Here is a 21,439-nt window from a genome sequence, read left to right on the forward strand (position 1 = left end):
CAGCAATATCACAAGACTTTTAAGAGATAGAGGAGCTTTAGAAGCTTTGTCAGTGGGAGTATGGACTCATGTGACTGCAAAGTTCTGCCTTTGAAAGCCTTGGCTCCAAATGGAGATAAAAGACTTGTACGAAGACATTTCTTTGCAAGCTGATATAAAACTAAATCGCTGAAAAATTTTAGAGTAAACATGTGGCAGAAAAATATGAAAATTACAAAAAACCTAGCCATGTACCTGCCAACTATGTTTGCTCCGCATATATTTGTGACATTTCATTTTCAAAAATGAATTTTTTGAAGTACAACTATCACTCAAGATTAGTGGCCACCCACCTTCAAGACACTACTCGCAAAAGCTGTTCCCCACATGAAGATCGTAAATATAGTTTCTTCCATTGGTGTATACCTTAGTATATTAAGTAATTTTTATAGAGAAGAACTTGATAAACGATTACTTTTGTGATTATTTTATTATTGATGAATTACCCAATCATCATGATGGGTCACACACGGTCTGTTATCATAAGAATAAATATAAAAAATAGCGTTTGGTTCATTTGGAGGAAATATTGTTAAAGAAGATCTTAGCTGAAGGGAGTTGCACTATAATAGATAGCGAATAAAAAATATTAGTGAAGTAATTTCTAGTCATTTGTGTCGAACTGTTTTCAAACTGTTGTTAGATAACTATAAGTTTAATGACCGTTTGAATCTAAGAAATGGACATTTTTGGAAGTAATGTACTGATGTTTATAATACATGTTCAGAATAAAAATTATTTGTAGATGGAAATATAGAGAGTGTAAATAAGCAGATTCAAAATGAATTAAGTAACATTTTTAAAGCATCTAAAAGTTTTACTGGTTTTAAAGGTAGAAGGTTGGTAAATACAAAAGATCTTGTAAATGATTATCACGTATTAGCGTTTAGAAAAGGAGTTTACATCAGCTAAAGAAGACTTTGCCTTAGATATCACTGACTCTAGTCACTGGACTCTAGTCTCTGCTGCAAATGCTTAATATGAAAATTTTATAACACAGTTCAAAATAAGAAATACAATTAATGATAGTGCTATGGAAGATTGTCATAAAAAGATACATAACGTCTGTACAGTTCTTATTAATACTTCTGGCAGACATCTTGCATGGGAGACGAACGTATATAATACATGAGTAATTTTATAACAGGTCGCTGGACAAAAAACACATTATTCTGAGTAAGTATTCATCCTTGAAAAAGTTGTTGATGTGGGTAAAAACACAGAAAACTGTTAAAGATTCTGACACTTCATTTACTGTGTCTGAAAATCTGTAGGAAATAATTAGTGCAAACCAATCAATAAAAATATTATATAAATATTTTTTCTAACAGTAAAATTAAGAGATAAAGTTAAAACTGTCCCTGTAGATGCAAAAATAATTTTCTTTGGTGAAATTTACACTCATATTAATGAATAACCTTCCAGATATTCCTATTTGGTCTCAAAATTGTGAAAATAGAACAACAGCAAATAATGCAAGACAAAGAATTGAAGGAATTTTTGAAATATGTAAAACTGAAGAAAGTGAATTCGTTAAAAAAAAATTGTAGGTGAATGAATGGGTGGGAAATAATATTAATGAATTACATTAGCAGATGAGAAAACATTTTAAAATAGATATTATCTCCCTTGGTATAAATGTGTATGGCAAGCTCATCTAGTAGGAATGGATTCTGATAAAATGAAAGCAATTTCAAAACCAAACAAAGAATATAAATATTCATCCACTTCAATCAATGTTTTTTTCCAAAGTTTGCTTGATCTATTCCAGCAAAAGACTAAACTAGTAAAAATTAATAAAGTTTGAATGAACAAACTTAAAGGAATTTTGAAAAATGATCCACACAAATTTTTTAAAGTGATGATGTTATTCATTCTAATCCAATCAAACATAAATTAAAGAAAAAATAAAAGGAAATTTTTACAATTATGAAATACAATATACAAAACATCCCAATATATATCTTATTGAGAAAGTTTTAAGAAAGAAAGGAGATAAAGTGTATATTAAATGGTTAGGATTTGATAATTCACACAATAGTTATGTTAGGAAGGACAATGTTATTTCTTAAATTGTTTGGCTTCAAGAGCATTTATTATATCATGGGGTAAATGTATCGTCCAATCAATTATCACTATACATTTTACAATGCTTTCCATTATAAGTTACACCCAGCAAATTACAGGGTCGTTTTACCTGTATGATACAGTACGATACAGATCTAAAATTTTATTAATAAGTTTTTTATCTGTCTAAATGGAAGCCTCAATGAGAAGCTCAACAACACAAGGAGTTCTAAGTTGTCAAAAAGTTTAGAGGGCAACAAGTAAATTTTTTATGTAAGATTGCTGGCTGTGGGTATCAGAATACTAGAAATGCAGATAAAATTTGTTTGGAATTGAAAAACGAATTTCAAATAATTTTACCAGACAGGTATTTGAAATTAATTATTGGTTATGATTATCAACTTTTTGAAGGAGAGAATATTAAATTGAGATATAAAGCATGAAGAAACTTAAAAATAATTTTGAATTTCATGATCAAGAATTCACTAGGTAGAAATAGGATCTAGAATTTTTGCTTTAAATTCCCATAACATTACCCTCAAGTACATCTCCCTTGTATGGTCCCTCTACATACTCATTCAATTTTTCTGCTTTCTCCTCTTTGCATAGGATTGGTTTTCCACCTCAGCTCTTGATATTCATATAAGTGATTCTCTTTTCTACAAAGGCCTCTTTAATTTTCCTTTAGGCAGTATCTATCTTACCCCTAATGATATATGCCTCTACATCCTTACATTTGTCCTCTAGCCATTTCTGCTAAGCCATTTTGTCGATCACAGTTTTTGGACGTTAGTATTTCCTTTTGCCTGCTTCATTTATTCCAATTTTTGTATCATCTCTTCTTTTCAATTAAATTCAAAATCTCTTAGGTTACCCAATGATTTCTAATAGCCCTCGTCTTTATACCTATTTGATCCTCTGCTGCCTTTACTATTTCATCTCTCAAAGCTGCACATTCTTCTTCTATTGTATTCCTTTCCCCCATTCTCGTCAACTGTTCCCTGATGCTCCCTTTGAAATCCTCTACAACCTCTGGTTCTTTCAGTTTATCCAGGTCCAATCTCCTTAATTCCTGTCTTTTTTTGCTGTTTGTGCAGTTTTACTGTGGAGTGCACTACTAGTTGTGGTCAGAGTCCACATCTGCCACTGAAAATGTCTCACAATTTAAAATCTGGTTCCAAAGTTTCTGTTTCACCATTATATAATCAATGTGAAACGTTCTAGTGTCTCCATGACTCTTCCATGAGTACAACCTTCTCTCAAGATTGTTAAGCCAAATATTGGCAATAATAAAATTATGCTCTGTGCAAAATTCTACCAGGTGATTTCGTCTTTCATTTCTTACCCCAATTTCATAATCACCTACTACGATTTGCTTCTCTTCCTTTTCCTACTATCGAATTGCAGTCACCTATGACTATTAAAGTTTCGTCTCCCTTCATTATCTGAATAATTTCTTTTATCTCATCACACATTTCCTCAATCTCCTATTCATCTGAGGAGCTAGTTGGCATATAAACATGTACTACTGGGGTAGATGTGGGCTTCATGTCTATCTTGGATACAGTAATGACTTCACTACGTTGTTCATAGTAGCTTATCTGCGTTCCTATTTTCTACTCATTATTAAACCTACTCCTGTATTACCTCTATTTAATTCTGTATTTATAATCCTACATTCACCTGACCTGCGGACCTGATCCTCTTGGCATCGAACTTCATTAATTCCCACTATATCTAACTTTAGCATATCCATTTCTCTTTTTAAATTTGCTAACCAAACATCTATTTTCTAACCTGACATTCCACGATCTGATCTGCAGAACGCCAGTTTCCTTTCTCCTGATAACGACATCCTCCTGAGTAGTCCCCATCCAGAGGTCGGCATGAGGGACTATTTTACCTGCAGAATATTTTACCCAAGAATATACTATCGTCATTTAACAGTGATTTCACAGTAATCTCGTCGGAGATGGCCATCCCCCACTGAATTTGATGCAGCAAAATAGACATTTGATACACCAAAATGAGTTTTTAAAAATTAATTACACTGTGTTTGGTATACTCAGTATATTCAACTAAAATATTATTTCATTCTACTTGGACCTTAATTAGGAATGAAAAAATGTCTATAATTTTTATAATTAATTCCAGTGTGGTCAGATGCCCTTTATTTTGAACTAAAATTTTATTTCAGTGTAGTGCACACAAAATTGTTTTGCATTTTTATATATGGTGGTAAGTGGGTACACTGAGCACACTAGTCATGTTTTTAATGAACAATTTTTTTATGAATCAATTAAATTGCCTCTATGATAAAAATTAATTTTATTATATTATATTTATAATTTAATATAATTAGTTTCATTAATTTCTGAAAAACTTTGAGCATTAAAAAGATACCTAGTGCACCCAAATTATCCACTTACTACTCACCTCAATCCTAACGTCTGTTTTGTGGGAACAAAGCTCCATTTTTGGGTTACCTAAACATCAAAATCATACTCTCAGCCAATTACCAGGAGATCCCACGGCTTTCAGGTTTTCATATGTACATATAAGTAGTATCATTCACCAGTCTAGTTACTTTTCGAACTATGTTGATGTTTATGAACATATTTTATTGGACTGTTTGCGAGTCTAAGCGTTTGGTGTAAGCACGTGAGTGTAGAACTAGCCCAGAAAAAAAGTTTATGTCACCCAACTTGAAAATGTACAGCAGCGTAGAAGTGTTCACTTGCATCAAGTGAAGTGTCAGTATTTATGTGACAACCTGATAATCATTGAAAACTACGCCCACCATCAAATATAAATCATATGAGGTGGATATCAACATTTTCTAAAGTGGTGGCATCAACTCTGGCAGCAGTGCCAGCGGTTGTGCCACCACATCAGTAATTACAGCGTTTAGGGAACTGTGCTGAAACTGTAGAACTGTGACATAATCCATAATATATGTTTTAAAAATCCTGCTGTGTCTAACATATGAAATGTGTATGCCTTACGAGGAGAACATGGTACTTACCATAACCTGATTTCCCAGAAACTTTGCTCAATGGAAGAGAAATCAAAATAAGCAAACAATTGTATTGGCTTGACCATAGGAACACGACTTTTTCTGACATAACGACTGTCAATGTTTTCGGAGAACTTTGTATGCGCTTTAGCAGGTATGTAGTACAGTCGAAATGGTGGTAAAGTGTTCAGTATTCACAGATTCATAGAGCTGATTCTTGTTATACTTTTTGATTTTGGTTTACATTTATCTCCCCATATCCACAAAAGATTACTACACGATTGTTTTGCAGTGTATATTGGTATGACATCGTTCTTATTCGTCTACTAAATTTATGGTGAATGAATTAAATAGAAAAAATTAATGAATGGAAAAATTATATGTGATCTTATTCGATGAAATTCTTGAGCTATATATTGATTCATCATAAACTGCAAGAGCCATTTGTGGAGAAGGGATCGATTATGGTTTACTATGAAATTATTGTTACTGCATGAAATTGTTAGCAATGTTAACAATGTTTCTTTTACGAGTGAGATTCATCTGAAGAAATATCGCTTTGGAAAGCTGTCTTTCGCATGGTGCTCCTGTTCTTTGGAATTTCTATGTTTCGAATGTTTCTAAGATTGGTATCAACCAAGGGAAAGAACCACATCTCCCTGAAGAATAAACATAAGAATAAAATATAAGAATTGGTAACTGATATAAGAATGAAATATAAAAGAATGAGAATTTAAAAAGAAAATGCCATAGCACATACATTATATAATAAATATATAACACTTATTGTGAAACCTAATTGTAATTTTACAATTAATATAACGCCCTTTTATCACCTAACCTGATAAGAAACACTCACATAGTTACCTTCTATGGACATCGGTAGGTAAATGAAAAATAAATATTTAAAAATCATTGTGTTTCGAACACGGGATGCAAAAGTAAGTGGCTGTGACGCTAGCCACTGTGCCACTAGTTGGACTGATCTTACAGCACACTAAAAGGCATACAAGTAACTCCGAAACGTTTGATGGGCATATTCTCAGAAACAGCCAAGCATCTATGGATAACCTGAGAGCCGTCTTCACTTACTTTGACCCCTTTTACACTGAGTGATAGTGTGTAATTTGTAATGCATCATAAAATTCTCTTTGTTGTCGAATTGGACCAGGGTACAGATGTATTTGTACAAAGCCAAATATTTCGAGTTAAAAATATAAAAATTACAATTTTTTTGCAAAATGTTGCCTCATTGCAAGTAGATATGATGATGATGGAAGAGTATTTATTAACAACGTGTATGTGAAAAAAGCTAGTATTGATTTTTAAAGTAACTGTAGTATCTATGATCAATGATGTCAGTCTATTAGCGGAATGTGTATATACCTGTATATGTGTACATATACATGGGCGAGGCTGTAATAAATTGATATTTTTTCTAGAAGTCGTTATATGTGTTTATCTATTTCATACTACTACTGAAATAAAAAATGACAGTGCTTTATTTTTTCACAATATATATAATACAATAATGATAATTCCTAAAAAATCTTGTTTTCAAAGAAGAAGTATGCACTTATCATAGCTGAAGTGGGTCTCTGGCACACTCACACAGGGAATTGTAAAGTCCACATTTCATGCAAGCTGTGATAAGTCTATATAGAAAGAATAGCAGTTCGATTTCTTCCCAGAAACAGATATTACACAGGCAAGCGAAGTCATATTTCATTCTGATGCTGTTTTCACAAGATTTGGTGCAAATTTAATATTGGCCGTATCCTTTGCACTAAGTTTTGTATCTCTGTTCTGAGAAATATTAGCCACAAAACCTTTACCCTTCCAAAGCAATCTGCTCAAACACTTCGATCATGTTTTTTGTACCAGCAACCCAACCCCCCTTTCAGTGGAAACAAATGGTTCGATCTCCATGAAACGTATAAAAGAGTACAGTTTCATTTAGTTTGTCATAATGTTGCTGACGGCCTTACATCAGACGTTCTATATTTAGGGTACGCTAAAAAAGTGTTCCCGAGGTCATACCCTATATTGAGCTATGATGCTGATTCAGAGGTTGAATGCAGACATATTTTCAGTCTGTACAGCTCACAGTTACTCTTTCAGAGACATCCGTTACATAAGAGAGAGACTTGTTTTAATAGCCCATTAAATACTGTATATATTCAAGGCGATGACACATCCAATCATGTGGTCATGATACCTCATATTCTACATTTTTTTATAAATGTAGAGATCTAGCCCAGTAGCAATAGGTTCTGTATATGTGTTGGTTTGTCACATGTTCCTACATCTCCATGGCATCCAATCTGATTTTCTGACAAGTAGGTTTTTACATTTGTTAAACCAGCCTCTGAATAATTCATGTTAGCTTTTTTCTAACCATCACTCATTTGTAGTCAAAACTGAAATCTGTCAATTTTTCTGATTATAATAAATGTTACTGGAAAACTGAACGCCCAGCATCTGCAATAGAGCAATAGAGCTTAGAAGTCCGCCATAAGGGAAGGACGCTGACACAGTTTTAGCAACACAACTAGAAAATGCGTTAATTATGTGGATGCAATAACTGTTAGTTGAACAATGTCATCTACATCTACACTCTGCAAGGTAAGTTAAGGGTCAGAGGAAGAACAGTTATCAGTAAGCCTGCAAATGAACTCGAATCTCTCTACTTTTGTATTTACGGTGTTTTATCGAGATACAGATGGAAAGAAGCACTCACAGACCAGCTCTTTTGTAGCGTCTGCCATTGGAGCCGCCCAAGAATTTGCACTTACAAAAGGCACATGTAATGAAATAAGCCGCTCTTCTCTATGAATCCTATTTTTCCGCTCTGCAGGCATGCTACCTTGGTCATCACTGCTACCATTGTGTCGTTTCGAGATCATGTAAATAAATAATGACGACTTCCTCCCCCCCCCCCCCCCCCCCCCCCCGTCTGTCCATACACAATGAGATATATTTGTTTATGCTGAGGGTCACCCTCGAAGTGTCGATTCCATTCAGTTCTACCAGAATGTCGTAGAATCCATGACTGAACCTGGACGTTTGTATTTACTGCTTTCAGGATCTCATGGACGAACACACGATCTCTGTTTTAAGAACCCATATTGATTTCTGCGGTTTTGCGGAAATATCGCTATAGGTGAGGCCTATAGTTCTCAGTGAAATTCAGCCAAATAGCGTTATATTTGTTCATAATTAGTGTATGTCTGCATGTTCATTAACTTTTTATTTTTATTGTTGCATTTAGATCCTGTGCCTAAAATTATTATAAAACGATGTGTAGATGCAGTCTCCATGTTTGTGTATGACTTCATAATACAACATAAATTTCTTTTGCATGTGCGACAGAAAGTTACATTTAAGATTCTTTTCACACAATACATTTATTTTTGATGCGACAGAGATGCAATCAATTCACTTGGAAAACGATCGTAAAATGGAATGCCCCTGAAATATTCGCTTCACCCTCGTATCTCATGAACTATTTGAAGGAGAACACTGAAACAAACTCAGTTGCGATGCAAATAATTTCTATGACCAGCCTCTTACCCAACATAAGTGATCTATTCCAGAAAGGTAAAATTTTTTATCTACATCTTGACGAGAGCAGCTGATTGCAGCTAGGGGCCTTCTGCAACCACGCACAGCAGCAGGCGTCCACTGCTACGGTGCTCAGGTAAAACGCCTCATGTCGTGTACATCTGTCTCCAGTTCAAAGTGCTGCACTGTGTGCGTAGCACTCTGTTGCATGTACAAACGCACCATGTGCAAAATCACTGCACTCACCATACTTGCATGTCAAGTTCAACTGTTTCTTGTCAGAATGGCCACACAACGCAAACGTTCCTTGCACCACTTTTTATAGTACACTACTGGCCATTAAAATTGCTGCACCACGAAAATGACGTGCTACAAGCCCGACGTTTAACCGACAGGAACAAGATGCTGTGATATCCAAATGATTAGCTTTTCAGAACATTCACACAAGGTTGGCGCCGGTGGCGACACCTACAACGTGCTGACATGAGGAAAGTTTCATACACAAACAGCTGTTTACCGGCGTTGCCTGGTGAAACGTTGTTGTGATGCTTCGTGTAAGGAGGAGAAACGCGTACCATCACGCTTCCGACTTTGATAAAAGTCGGATTGTAGCCTAACGCGATTGTGGTTTATCGCATCGCGGCATTGCTGCTCGCGTTCGTCGAGATCCAATGACTGTTAGCCCAATATGGAATCGGTGGGTTCAGGAGGGTAATACGGAACGCCGTGCTGGATTCCAATGGCCTCGTATCACTAGCAGTCGAGATGACAGGCATCTTATTGGCATGGCTGTAACGGATCGTGCAGCCTCGTCTCGATCCCTGAGTCAACAGATGGGGACGTTTGCAAGTTGGTTCAAATGGCTCTGAGCACTATGCGACTTACTTTCTGAGATCATTAATCGCCTAGAACTTAGAACTAATTAAACCTAACTAACCTAACTGCCCGAGGCAGGATTCGAACCTGCGACCGTAGCGGTCGCTCGGCTCCAGACTGTAGCGCCTAGAACCGCACGGCCACTCCGGCCGGCAGTTTTACAAGACAACAACCATCTGCACGAACAGTTCGACGACGTTTGCAGCAGCATGGACTATCAGCTCGGAGACCATGGCTGCGGTTACCTTTGACGCTGCATCACAGACAGAAGCGCCTGCGATGGTGTATTCAACGACGAAGGTGGGTGCACGAATGGCAAAACGTCATGTTTTCGGCTGAATCCAGGTTCTGTTTACAGCATCATGATGGTCACATCCGTGTTTGGCGACATCGCGGTGAACGCACATTGGAAGCTTGTATTCGTCATCGCCATACGAGCATATCACCTGGCGTGATGGTATGAGTTGGCATTGGTTACACGTCTAGGTCACCTCTTGTTCGCATTGACGGCACTTTGAACAGTGGACGTTACATTTCAAATGTGTTACGACCCTTGGCTCTATACTTCATTCGATCCCTGCGAAACCCTACATTTCAGCAGGATAATGCACGACCGCACGTCGTAGGTCCAGTAGGGACCTTTCTGGATACAGAAAATGTTCGACTGCTGCCCTGGTCATTGGTGGCCCAGCAACTGGCTTGTCACAATACGCCAGTAACTACTATTGATGAACTGTGGTATCGTGTTAAAGCTGCATGGGTAGCTGTACCTGTACACGCCATCCAAGCTCTGTTTGACTCAAAGCCCAAGTGTATCAAGGCCGTTATTACGGCCAGAGGTGGTTGTTCTGGGTACTGATTTCTGAGGATCTATGCACCCAAATTGCATGAAAATGTAATCACATGTCAGTTTTTGTGTAATATATTTGTCCAATGAATACCCATTTATCATCTGCATTTCTTCTTGGTGTATCAACTTTAATGGCCAGTAGTGTACAAATCTCACACTAGGAATATTATTATGTTGAAATCCAGAGACAGTGAGAACATTTTTGGTTTGGATGCCTTTGATTTAGCATCTTTGATTAGCATTTACGAGAAGGCATTGTCCATATCAGCTTTTACACCAAAAGACAGTGTCGCTAGCTTGCTTCAAGAATTTCCTGAGCTATTTTCACAAGGAATGGGAAAAGCTAATAACTTTCTAGCGCAGGATACATTGAAAGACAATGCACAACTTAAGTTTTTTCGGGTCCGTCCAGTTCCAGCTGTTTTAAGATAAAAAGTAGCAAGTGAACTGAAAGAATTGCAAGATAATGGTGTGATTGCTCCAATTCAATCAAGTCAGTAGGCAAGTCCTCTCGTTTTGTTGCCTAAGCCTTCTGGTCGCATTCCCATTTGTGTTGACTTCAAATCTACAGTCAACCCACAGACAGTAATTGACACTTATCCGTCACTTCGCCCTTAGGAACTAATGGACAGGCTTGGTGCAGGACGTTAGTTTTCTAAGATAGATTTACGTGATGCCTACTTGGAAATTCCATTGGATGAGGAATCGCAGAAAGTGTTCGTTGTAAATTCAGACTTAAGACTGTTTAGGTATTTGCTTTTGTCCTTCGGCAGTGCCTCCCTGTCCACTATTTTTCAACGTTACTTGGAACAGCTGACTGCAAAAGTGCCATTTTGTTCAAACTACCTTGTCGATATTGTCGTCTCAGATCGTACACCAGAGGAACACAATGCCAGTTTACATGCTCTTTTTCGAATGTTGTCAGAAGCAGGACTCAAATGTCATTTCGAAAAGTGCGACTTTTTTCAAAGTGAACTACTGTACTTAGGTCAGGTGATTAACAGTCATGGTGTGCACCCCCTAAAGCCTCATTTGGTTGCAATCCGTGACCTGCCAGTCCCTCGCAGTTTATCTGAATTGCAGTCAGTACTAGGTAAAATGATATACTACTTCGGTTCATACCGAATACCGCTCAATGGCGGCTCCATTGCATGGGTTTGCGTAGCAAAAATGTACCTTTTGTGTGGACTAGAGACTGCCAAGACGCAATTCAGAAACTCAAAAATGCTTTGCTCGCCGTCAGATGTTTAGCGCATTTTGATCCTGCCAAGCCAGTAGTTCCGCAAGTCGACGATTCTTCCGTCGGAGTCGCCGCTGTGCTTTCGCACAAAATTGGTGCACAATATAGAGCTATTATTTTGCCTCAAGTTGTTAACTCAAACTCAGTGTAATTGTTCTCAAATCGGTATGAAATTGTGTACAGACACACGGAAAAGCATGGCAATACAGACGGGCTATCTCGCTTTCTGATTAGTCTACACTCTGCTTTTAATGCATCTGCCGCAACTTGTTGCCAAATCGATGCGCAGGACTCAGAATTGCTGGAATCTTTTCCCGTGCACTACAGAAAAATAGCACACTCCACAAAAGCAGACCCAGAGCTCAAGATTTTGTTGCATTATATTCGCAGTCTTGGCCTCGTTCATTAAACAGTATCCAGAACTCAATTGTGCTCCGATACTTTGATCGTCGGCATAGCCAATCAGTTCAACAGGATGTGATAATAGTTCAAAATGACAGTGGACAATCGCGCGTGATTATTCCCAAAGCGTTGCAAAATGATGTGTTGCCGTTGGTCCACCAAGGACATTGGGGAATTGTTCATACTAAACAGCTCACCGGCACTGTACCCAGCACGGTACGGACGCCCACATTGAACACATGACGGCACAGTGTCGAGCCTGTGCGGAAAACCAATCTCCTCCGCCACCAACATTCTCAGTTTGGCCTAAAACTCAATCCCCATGGTAGCGAGTGCACGTAGGTTTTGCAAGACCATTCTCGAACACTTATTGGCTTATAGTGGTAGAATCTTTTAGCAAGTTTCCATTTGCGGTGCCAATGAACTCTACCACATCATATAGCAGCATTGAAGAATTGTCCTCAATATTTTGCATAGAAGGTTTGCCAGAAGTACTTGTGTGGGACAATGGATCACAGTTCACTACACTTTATTTTGAACAGTTTTGAGAACAAAGTGGCATTCATCATCTAACAAGTGCTCCGTTTCATCCGCAGTACAAGGGAGCAGCAGAACGCTTCGTGTTCACTTTTAAACAACAGATGAGCAAGCTTCGCACCACCCACATACGGGAACAGGTGCTGCAACTCTTTCTCGCCTCCCGTCGTTGCCAACCACGAGACGGGCCACCACCGGTGGAACTTGTTCACGGCCACCGCCATCGGACGCTGCTACACTTGCTACACGCACCGCAGCATCCGGAGCCGCCAATGATCTACAAGGATCGCTTTGCGCTGGGCGATCTTACGCTTTTTAGAGTTTATAGCAAACGTGGGTGTTGGGAAAGGGGCGTGATCCAGGAACTCTTTGGCTCTTTTGTGCACTTAACTGCAGGTCCCGATAGTTTGCAACGCTGCCACAACCAAATTCGCGTAAGTCATTCTGCTGCTTTTCTTCACCCAAATTCACGGCCTTCCAGGGCCGCGCGGCCTTCGCAGCTGCCAGCAGGTGCAGATGGACGATGCGCCGTCGCCCACGCCGTCACCGCTCGCCAGCCAAGTGGTCCTGGATCTGATATCGCCCTCAGGCCTGGACGTGTGCCCTGGCAGCAGTTTTCCGGAGAATGTCCCTGTTGCCTCAAAAGCCAGATGATGGAGTACGGTCGGGAGTACGTCGTCCTCCACAGCTACGGCTCCTGGCTCATCTCCACGTCTAGTGTCCTGCCTCCCTCCTCATTGTCGTTTGCAGCCTCACTACATGACAACGGTGCAGCATTTTGGAGGGGAAGAATGTGCTGCCATAAGGTGTCGCCAGCACACAGGGTGGCAAAGAAGTTGCGAATAATCGGTAGTAGGCGCAAGCAACACACCCATCAGGAGAGAGGCCAAATAGAGAGTCACAAGAAACGTACCGCCAACGCCCTCTCGACCGCTAGTATTTAGATCGCCGCCTACGGTCGGAGGGCTTAGTCAGTCATTCAGTGGACTAATGAGTCGAGTCACTAGCAGCCACAGACAGAGTGTCAGTCTCAGGCAGCACTTAGCGACCTGAGTAGAGTGCATAGCAGGACTTGTACTTCGCCAGCATTGAGGCTAACATGTACTATTATGGGTGAGCTTGTACCACAACACCAGGACTATCTTAAGTTAAGTACCTCTGTTTATGTTAATAAAGAACCCTGCTAATACATGCATGCAGTTGTGTTGTAGTAAGAGGATACTGGCCACCAAAAAACAAGCTTTCCGTGGTACAAGCCTACAGTGATAACGAGACATCACAAAACAACCTGTGCAACACCTGCAGCTGGGTGACTCGGTAAGCATACCCATACAACAATTTTGTGATTGTTTGACTGTACACAGAGACATCATGCTATACACTTCATTTACACATGAGGTTACATTTACATGTAATGGTATCATGAACACCAGCAGTTGTCATATATTGGTGAGGGAGAACCCACATGACACTAGAGAAACAAGATTTCAAGTTATGTTCTCAGTGAACATCTGATGTGGTATGATTGATGACCTGGTGATAAGGCCTGTGTTCCTGCCAAATCGCATGATAGCTGTATCATATGCACATTTCCTGGCGGAAGATCTACCTGCACTTTTGGAAGATGTGATATAAAACAATGATAGAAAATGTACCTGCAACAAGATGGACCAGTAATTCACTGTACTGGACAATTATCCCAGTATCTGAATAACATAATTTGTCAACAGTGTATTGGCCACAGCATGCACTTTAACTAGCTTGCCAGATCATCTGATTTAAGCCAATTAGACTTCATGGGGTTGGTTACAGGGGGATGTGCATACTATGAAGGTGGATACACGTGAAGAACTCTTTGATTACATTACTGATGCTATTGCCTGCATTAAATCTTCCCAAGATGATGTTCAATGTGCAACACAACACATCTCCAACGTAACTTCCTGGCAGATTAAAACTGTGTGCCCGACCGAGACTAGAACTCGGGACCTTTGCCTTTCGCGGGCAAGTGCTCTACCATCTGAGCTACCGAAGCACGACTCACGCGCGGTACTCACAGCTTTACTTCTGCCAGTATCCGTCTCCTACCTTCCAACTGAAACTGTGAGTACAAAGCGTGAGTCGTGCTTCGGTAGCTCAGATGGTAGAGCAGGTAACATTTGTCAATTATGTGATGGTACTACTGTTTACAGTTACATTATTATTATACCCCCTGACAATAACCATATCCATAAGGTGCTAATCATCTACATGAAGCTGTTGCAGTAGTTGACTAATTTGGTTTAAATGTATTGCGTATGTAACATTTGTCAGGTAACATTTGTCAATTATGTGATGGTACTACTGTTTACAGTTACATTATTATTATACCCCCTGACAATAACCATATCCACAAGGTGCTAATCATCTACATGAAGCTGTTGCAGTAGTTGACCAATTTGGTTTAAATGTATTGCGTATGTTTTTGCCACCTCCATACCAGTTTCTCTAAATATGTCACAGTATTTCTCCCTCTATATGGGAAATGGTACCATATCTATTCTCATAGCAATCATATTAAAAGCAGATGTAAGTGTTGCTGATGTTGTGGAGGAAACAAAAAAGAATGAATTTAAACTACAGTTCTTTATTTTTTATCTGTACTGTGTAAAAATATATAAAACAACAGCACCAAATAATGATACTTCCAGCACAGCGGAGAGACAGAGAAATGAGTGGGCAGCTCTCAGCAACCTACAACATTGCAGATAAGGACTGAATACACACATTACTTTGGAGAAAAATTTATCATTGATATTAAAAAAAACACATAGCCAGTGGTGACAATAAATAAAACCTGTGGGTGGCACACAATTGGAGTGCAGTAAAAGCAAGTGCGAGACACAGTGCACCAAGTCATCGAAAAGGAGTGCTCATGGTTAGTACTACGGCGTCAGTACAAACACTTCTTTTCGTGGTCTAAGAATACAATTGCCGAGTAGATCGATTTTGATGTTATTGATGGTTTACTGCTATCAAGAGTGCAAATCATTTTATAAAATTCCAGTTTCCTCTACATATATCGCACAGCGCGCTCCTGAATCACGTCATGGTTATGAAGTATCGTATTTTACATACCTTAATGTAGATAAAAGTAACAATTCATACATGTCTCTCAAAAATTAAGTACAATAAACTTATCTAACCTTTTTCTCTTTCCACACATGCGGCTGTATACCGGTTATAGAAACCAATCGAAAAGAAAGAAGGAAAGAAATGATCAAAAATGTCAATATTGCATATGATTAAATGGGATACAAAGTTCTATTAGTCTTTTAGTTTAAAAAAAGTCGTTATTTCTGAAATATAGAAAAAAATATCTGTGTATATAAGTCATAAGACCGTTGGTAAGCCATTACTTGATTTTTTTGCTAGATCATTGTTGTTATTTTACAAAAACGACCTAATCCCTAAAAAGGGATAGACTGATGTAAGTGCTCTAAAAGAGGCTGAGGACATGGAATAATTTGTGCTGCAACAAAATAGTAAGAGACAGCTAGTTATTTAAAATGTGCAATGCGTGTATTTTCTAAAAGGATAGCCGTATTTTGCACACCATCATACAGAATGCCTGTAAAGAAAACAGACGCTACACTTTCTTTTTCGTATAAACTCTTGCATATAGCTCCGAATATGAAGATCCATAAGTAGGACCGTACTTCTATGCCTAAGTCTAGATAATACGATTCTTCATTTACTTGCATTGATGTTTATCATGATTCGTAGAAATGAGCGATGGGTTCTTCTGATGGTTGATGCGTTTCCTAACCCATCTCCATGTTATCTAATATAATCAATGGATATAAGGTTGCTGCGCTGCATGACTAAAATAAATAGTATTTTTAAAAGCGTGCGCCTGTAGATGAGTGTCCTGTCTCCTGTTAAATAGTTGAGTTCAACTATTTATTCATGGGGACTCTCCTACTGTGATTGCGTGAGCCCCTAGAATCACTGAGGGGATGAGAGGGTTTCTGTTGAATAACAGAAATCTACATTGAGATACTAGATAGATGATTCCGCTCATTTAGAGATACTGTCTCTTTGCCTTCACTGCATTGATGATTTTCTAAAACCACCATCAGATAAAACATCAGTTCCATGCTGTCGCATTTTCCAGCACTCTTCTTTAAGCTGTAACAGATATGAATAGCATTATATGCACACGAGACAACTGTGATGAATTTGCCACCCTTTAAGAGCTCCCACACAACTGGGTAAACGATTAACTGATAGTTGTTAATATTTTAGCAGCAGTGTACACAACATTTGAAAGAATAAATAGTGTGATGTCTGCAGTCAGTGGCGCTAAACACACAGCAAAAATTGTCATTGTAAACTTGTGTGTGACATTAACCCATATATTCTGGAACTAATTATCCTTAAATATGAGACAGTGATTCAGCTCGAGGACTACAATTTCAAAGAAGAGGATTACATGTTTGCGTTTAGACATTTATAGAAAACTTGCAGAAATATCCCAAAGATCCCACAGTTTGGATGCAGAACTCATACCTTTGCTGTGTGATATCTCACACAAACTAGATTCTCTGAGTGTTTAAGAGCAATGTGCTTCATTATATATATGAACTCTGCTTTAAGCATTGTAATGTAAATGTGCAATGCCAAACTCATGGCCCTCCTACTGTTAAACTGCTATGTGAGTGTTGTAAAAAAGACTGTTCTTATAAAAATAATAATATGTGTAATGACCACTGTGACTATGCCTTTCTTAATTCATATTGTTAATACTGACTACAATCTCTAGGACAAGATGAAACCTGCCAGGCAGTGGAGTGAGGCCGGCCTGTGGTACCCACTGAGTGCCGAGATGTGGTTACCTCTACAACCTTAGATGGCTCTTGCCTGTTGCAGCCTCACTTGGCAGTGGCCACACATGCATGCTGGTGTATTGCAGGAGTGGTAGTGGTGGGATGAGGTGAGGGACAACTCGTGCGGATCAGCACTGTCTCCCGACATGTATATGTGCATTTCAATCATAAGAAAATGATGATAATTGAGGCAGAACAATAAGGAAATTTTTTTCTATTATTTTTTACGTACATATACATACATTTCCTAAACTCATTGTGGTGGGTAATATTTTCTGTACAGTTGTTTTCTGTATGCCCTAAATTCAGCCTCCAAGGCATCCAGTCCAATGTGTGCCACAAGGTACATAGGAATGTACGTCATGAATGTAAATGATACCTTAGAGTCCCTATTGATACACTTGCGCACTGGGGGAATGCACGTATTTATACACTGCTCTAATTGCCTCATATTTACACTTTTTCTGAGCATATATGCTATAAAATCAAAATATGCACCTCTTATATATGGACGACAGTGCCTTATTCTGTCAGTAGCAATCAGTAACCCATAGCATAGAGCATTCAAATTAATGACACTTGAATGTTTTGGGTAAATGCTTATGTCCCCTGAAGTGTCTCCACACATACCCACTGTTTAAGCACTTCTCCCAAACATTTGAATCTCAGTTAATGCACGACATGGATCATAATCCGTCATCATCTTCTTATCAAAGTACCCCATAACACAGTACAGAAAGTCCCACTCAGACCATGAAAATTGCACTGTTGTGTCAATACGGTAATGGCTTTCTACTTCCATAACTTCTTCAGACTTACTGTTGGGTGCTAGGCCCATATCCACACGTTTAGATCCGCTAGAAGTCAAATTATAGGAGCTGGCGAATACCAGTGTTCTTGTTGGATTTAACTGAGGTTCAGCAAGCATAGGAAGCTCCAGTGGTTGTACAGAATAATCACATGACAGCAGGTGTGATAAATATGGGATAGCATCTGTGGGTTGGTGCTGCATTTCACAAGTCGTTTGTTACATTGCTAAAACAATAATATAAATATAGTCGAATATGTTAATAATGACAACAATATTAATCATTTATGAATAAAATACATACTTTCACTCTTCTCCTGGTCTTTATCTGATCCCTGCTGGTGATGATACCTTTACTACAGAGCACAGTATTTGAATGATGTCTATTGCACGATAGCTAAGTGATAAAGGGTAAGGAAGTGGGAAAGGAGAGGGTGAACTTGAATCTGACATGCACAACTGCATCAGGTGTAATATGACACAGTCAGAAAAATGCTGACAGATGAGAAGTCATAATTTTGGCTCAGAAACCGTCCTGGTGGCGAAATCTTAATAAACTTAATGCCTAGCGCCAAGTGTTGCTTAAATTTAAACATCTCAAGTGGTGTACTAGGTTTGCAAACATCTTTATTTGGATGGGCTCCATAATTGTGCTGCCTCAACAAGTTTGCACCATGATCCTGGAGTTACTGTCTCCACTCAAGATCATAATTTAGACAGCACTCAGCTTTAGTGTTTCACTACCGTCAACAAAGACAAAAAGTCTTTTGTGGTAGTGATGATAAGTTCCTATGGTACCAAACACCTGAGGTCATCAGTGCCTAGGCTTACACACTACTTAAACCAATTTAAACAAACTTACACTAAGGACAGCACACACATCCATAACCGAGAGAGGACTCGAACCTCCAATGGTGAAAGCCGCACGAACTGTGGCAAGGCACCTAAGACCGCGTGGATATCCGGCACCACTTAAAAAGTCTTCTTTGTACTATTAAAGAAAATTAAAGTCTCCAAAACGGGGTGTGTACGGCATTCCATGCGAATGTAGCATTTCTTACAGGGGGTAACTATTACAAGGGAAGAGGCAAGGTGCAAGGAATGCCAGTGACATACCTGACTAAAACAGCTGAGCAAATTAGGAGTCTCCAAGTACCGCCTCGTATATAATTACGAAATGAAGTACTGTGGAACTAGTGTCATGGTGAAAACGCCAAAATTCTGCGAATATGTTGGAAAACCTAGTATACTGTGATGGAGGTTTCATTTTAAATGAGGCTTCGGGTTTGCAACTAATTTATAAAGACCTCTTCTACTGGAGATGGCAAATATTGAGAGAACGTGCGATTCACGGAATGACAGTTCGGCCTCTGAACAACAAGAGAGTATCAGAAGGTATAGTGGGCATAGGTGGTGATCTCGATTGTAAACAGTGACCTAAATTATCCTAAGGACAAACACACACGACCATGGCTGAGGGAGGACTCGAACCTCCGCCGGGACCAGCCGTAGAGTCCACGACTGCAGCGCCTTAGGCCGCTCAGCTAATCCCTCGAGGCAGTCTGGTTACAGTTTAGGCAACGAATATGTATGACAGCTCATTTCGCTATTTCTTAAGGATAAAACGGTCAGTCGTGTAGATATAATACAGATATATGGAAGAAAGAATTCGGCTGAAGACGAAAATCCCATATATCATTTATCAGTCCTGCTGAGAACTAATACTCACTTTGTAGTGGATATTTAAGTGCAGATGGAAGTGGCTAATTTCTAAATCAAACTAATGCGCTAAACGATGAAGTGGTACAAATAATTTTTCGAAAGCAACAAATCCTAAAGTACGCACTACTAACCTCAGGATGATCATATGATGGCGAACGTTGGTCACTAATTCTTGATACAACTGAAAATCAGAGCCATGTTTGTAGACTGTTTCAGTCTTCTGAAGTGCTCTATCGCTCTTGTAAAAGTCCTGGGTCTCCGTATTCTGTTTATGAGATTCGTTATGTAGTCCGTCTGAAATTTTTTCATGTGTCTTTGCCATAGTTGAAACATTGTAGTTCAGAACTTCAAGCTCGGCGGTGACCATGAGCATGAGTCTAATGAAGAGGACATCTATACAGAGGGTGACGAGGCCAGTGAGCGTGGTGGTGTAGGCTTCCAAGGCGTAGAGTATCTCGTAGGTGGGCGACGCCTGGACGTCCACTGGGAGCCAGACAGGTAGCGGCAGCTTGCGCGGGACTTCCCCGGACTCGCCTGAGGCTGCGAGCAGCGCGCGGGACACGAGAGGGGCCCCCAGCCAGCCGACAGAGGCCACCATCGTCGACACCTGCTCAACAGAGCGTGCACCACGCCCCTATGTTCTTACTCGAAAATGTCACATACTACAATACAAAAAATCAAAATGCAGAGAAAATAATTTGGTACCACTGTTAGTGTTGTGGTTTACATATGCACAACGAAAGTGTAATGCAGCCAGTTTTACTTTACTGCACATGAAACGTAATTTTTCGAATCGCAGTCAGAAACTGCAGGCTGCAAAGTAGCTAAATCAGACCACAAACTGTTCTGTGTTACACAGCTTCCTGAGAGAGGTAATTTAGTATCAGTGAAATTGCCTTAGCAGTGTGTCACCATGGGATTAAATATAATAGAGGAAATGGAAAGTGTTATCCTATGAAGCACTCGCTGTATGCTTATCAGACTTAAGTGGAGAAGTTCTAGATATAACTGGTATTAAATGATTAAACTTGTCCATTCGCGACTGATATTCGCCATCAGAATCAGCAAGAGATATGATAAACATGACACTAATACTATTCTGTTTCATTGTGCCATAAAGCAGGCACCCTCCGAATGTCTGGACATGAAGAGTATGACAACAGTAGTATAACAAGACCACTTCTTGCACAATTCTTCATTGTTTCCAGATTTCTAATGATGTCAGTGATAATGTCATGGACTGTTTCCGTATTTCACCCTCTCCCATTTGACATAGCCCAATTTCCCTACTTATGAAACGACAGGAAATCCAAAAGTTGGTATTAAATTACAAACTTCACATGAAATTCAGAAATAACCCAGTTGTGCAATTAGTTTTCTCTCAGACCTAAGACATCGCTGTGGAAGTAGGGCTGTTCTCCTAAGTATAAACTGTCAGGTAATTCAACAA

The 21,439-nt window shown here is 39.2% G+C and overlaps 1 protein-coding gene across 1 annotated transcript in view; it reads right to left on the minus strand.

Moving 5' to 3' along the window:
- The window catches only part of LOC126343540 (odorant receptor 43a-like), a 45,377-nt gene extending 24,784 nt beyond the window's left edge, over positions 1-20,593 (minus strand). The window contains exon 1 of the mRNA XM_050001950.1: positions 20,121-20,593. Coding sequence (XP_049857907.1) covers positions 20,121-20,587 — 467 coding nt within the window. The 5' untranslated portion in view covers positions 20,588-20,593. The remainder of the gene's footprint in view (positions 1-20,120) is intronic.
- Between the last annotated feature and the right edge of the window lie 846 nt (positions 20,594-21,439).

The sequence above is a fragment of the Schistocerca gregaria genome, chromosome 1 (genome assembly GCF_023897955.1).
Source record: "Schistocerca gregaria isolate iqSchGreg1 chromosome 1, iqSchGreg1.2, whole genome shotgun sequence".
NCBI classification, from domain to species: domain Eukaryota; kingdom Metazoa; phylum Arthropoda; class Insecta; order Orthoptera; family Acrididae; genus Schistocerca; species Schistocerca gregaria.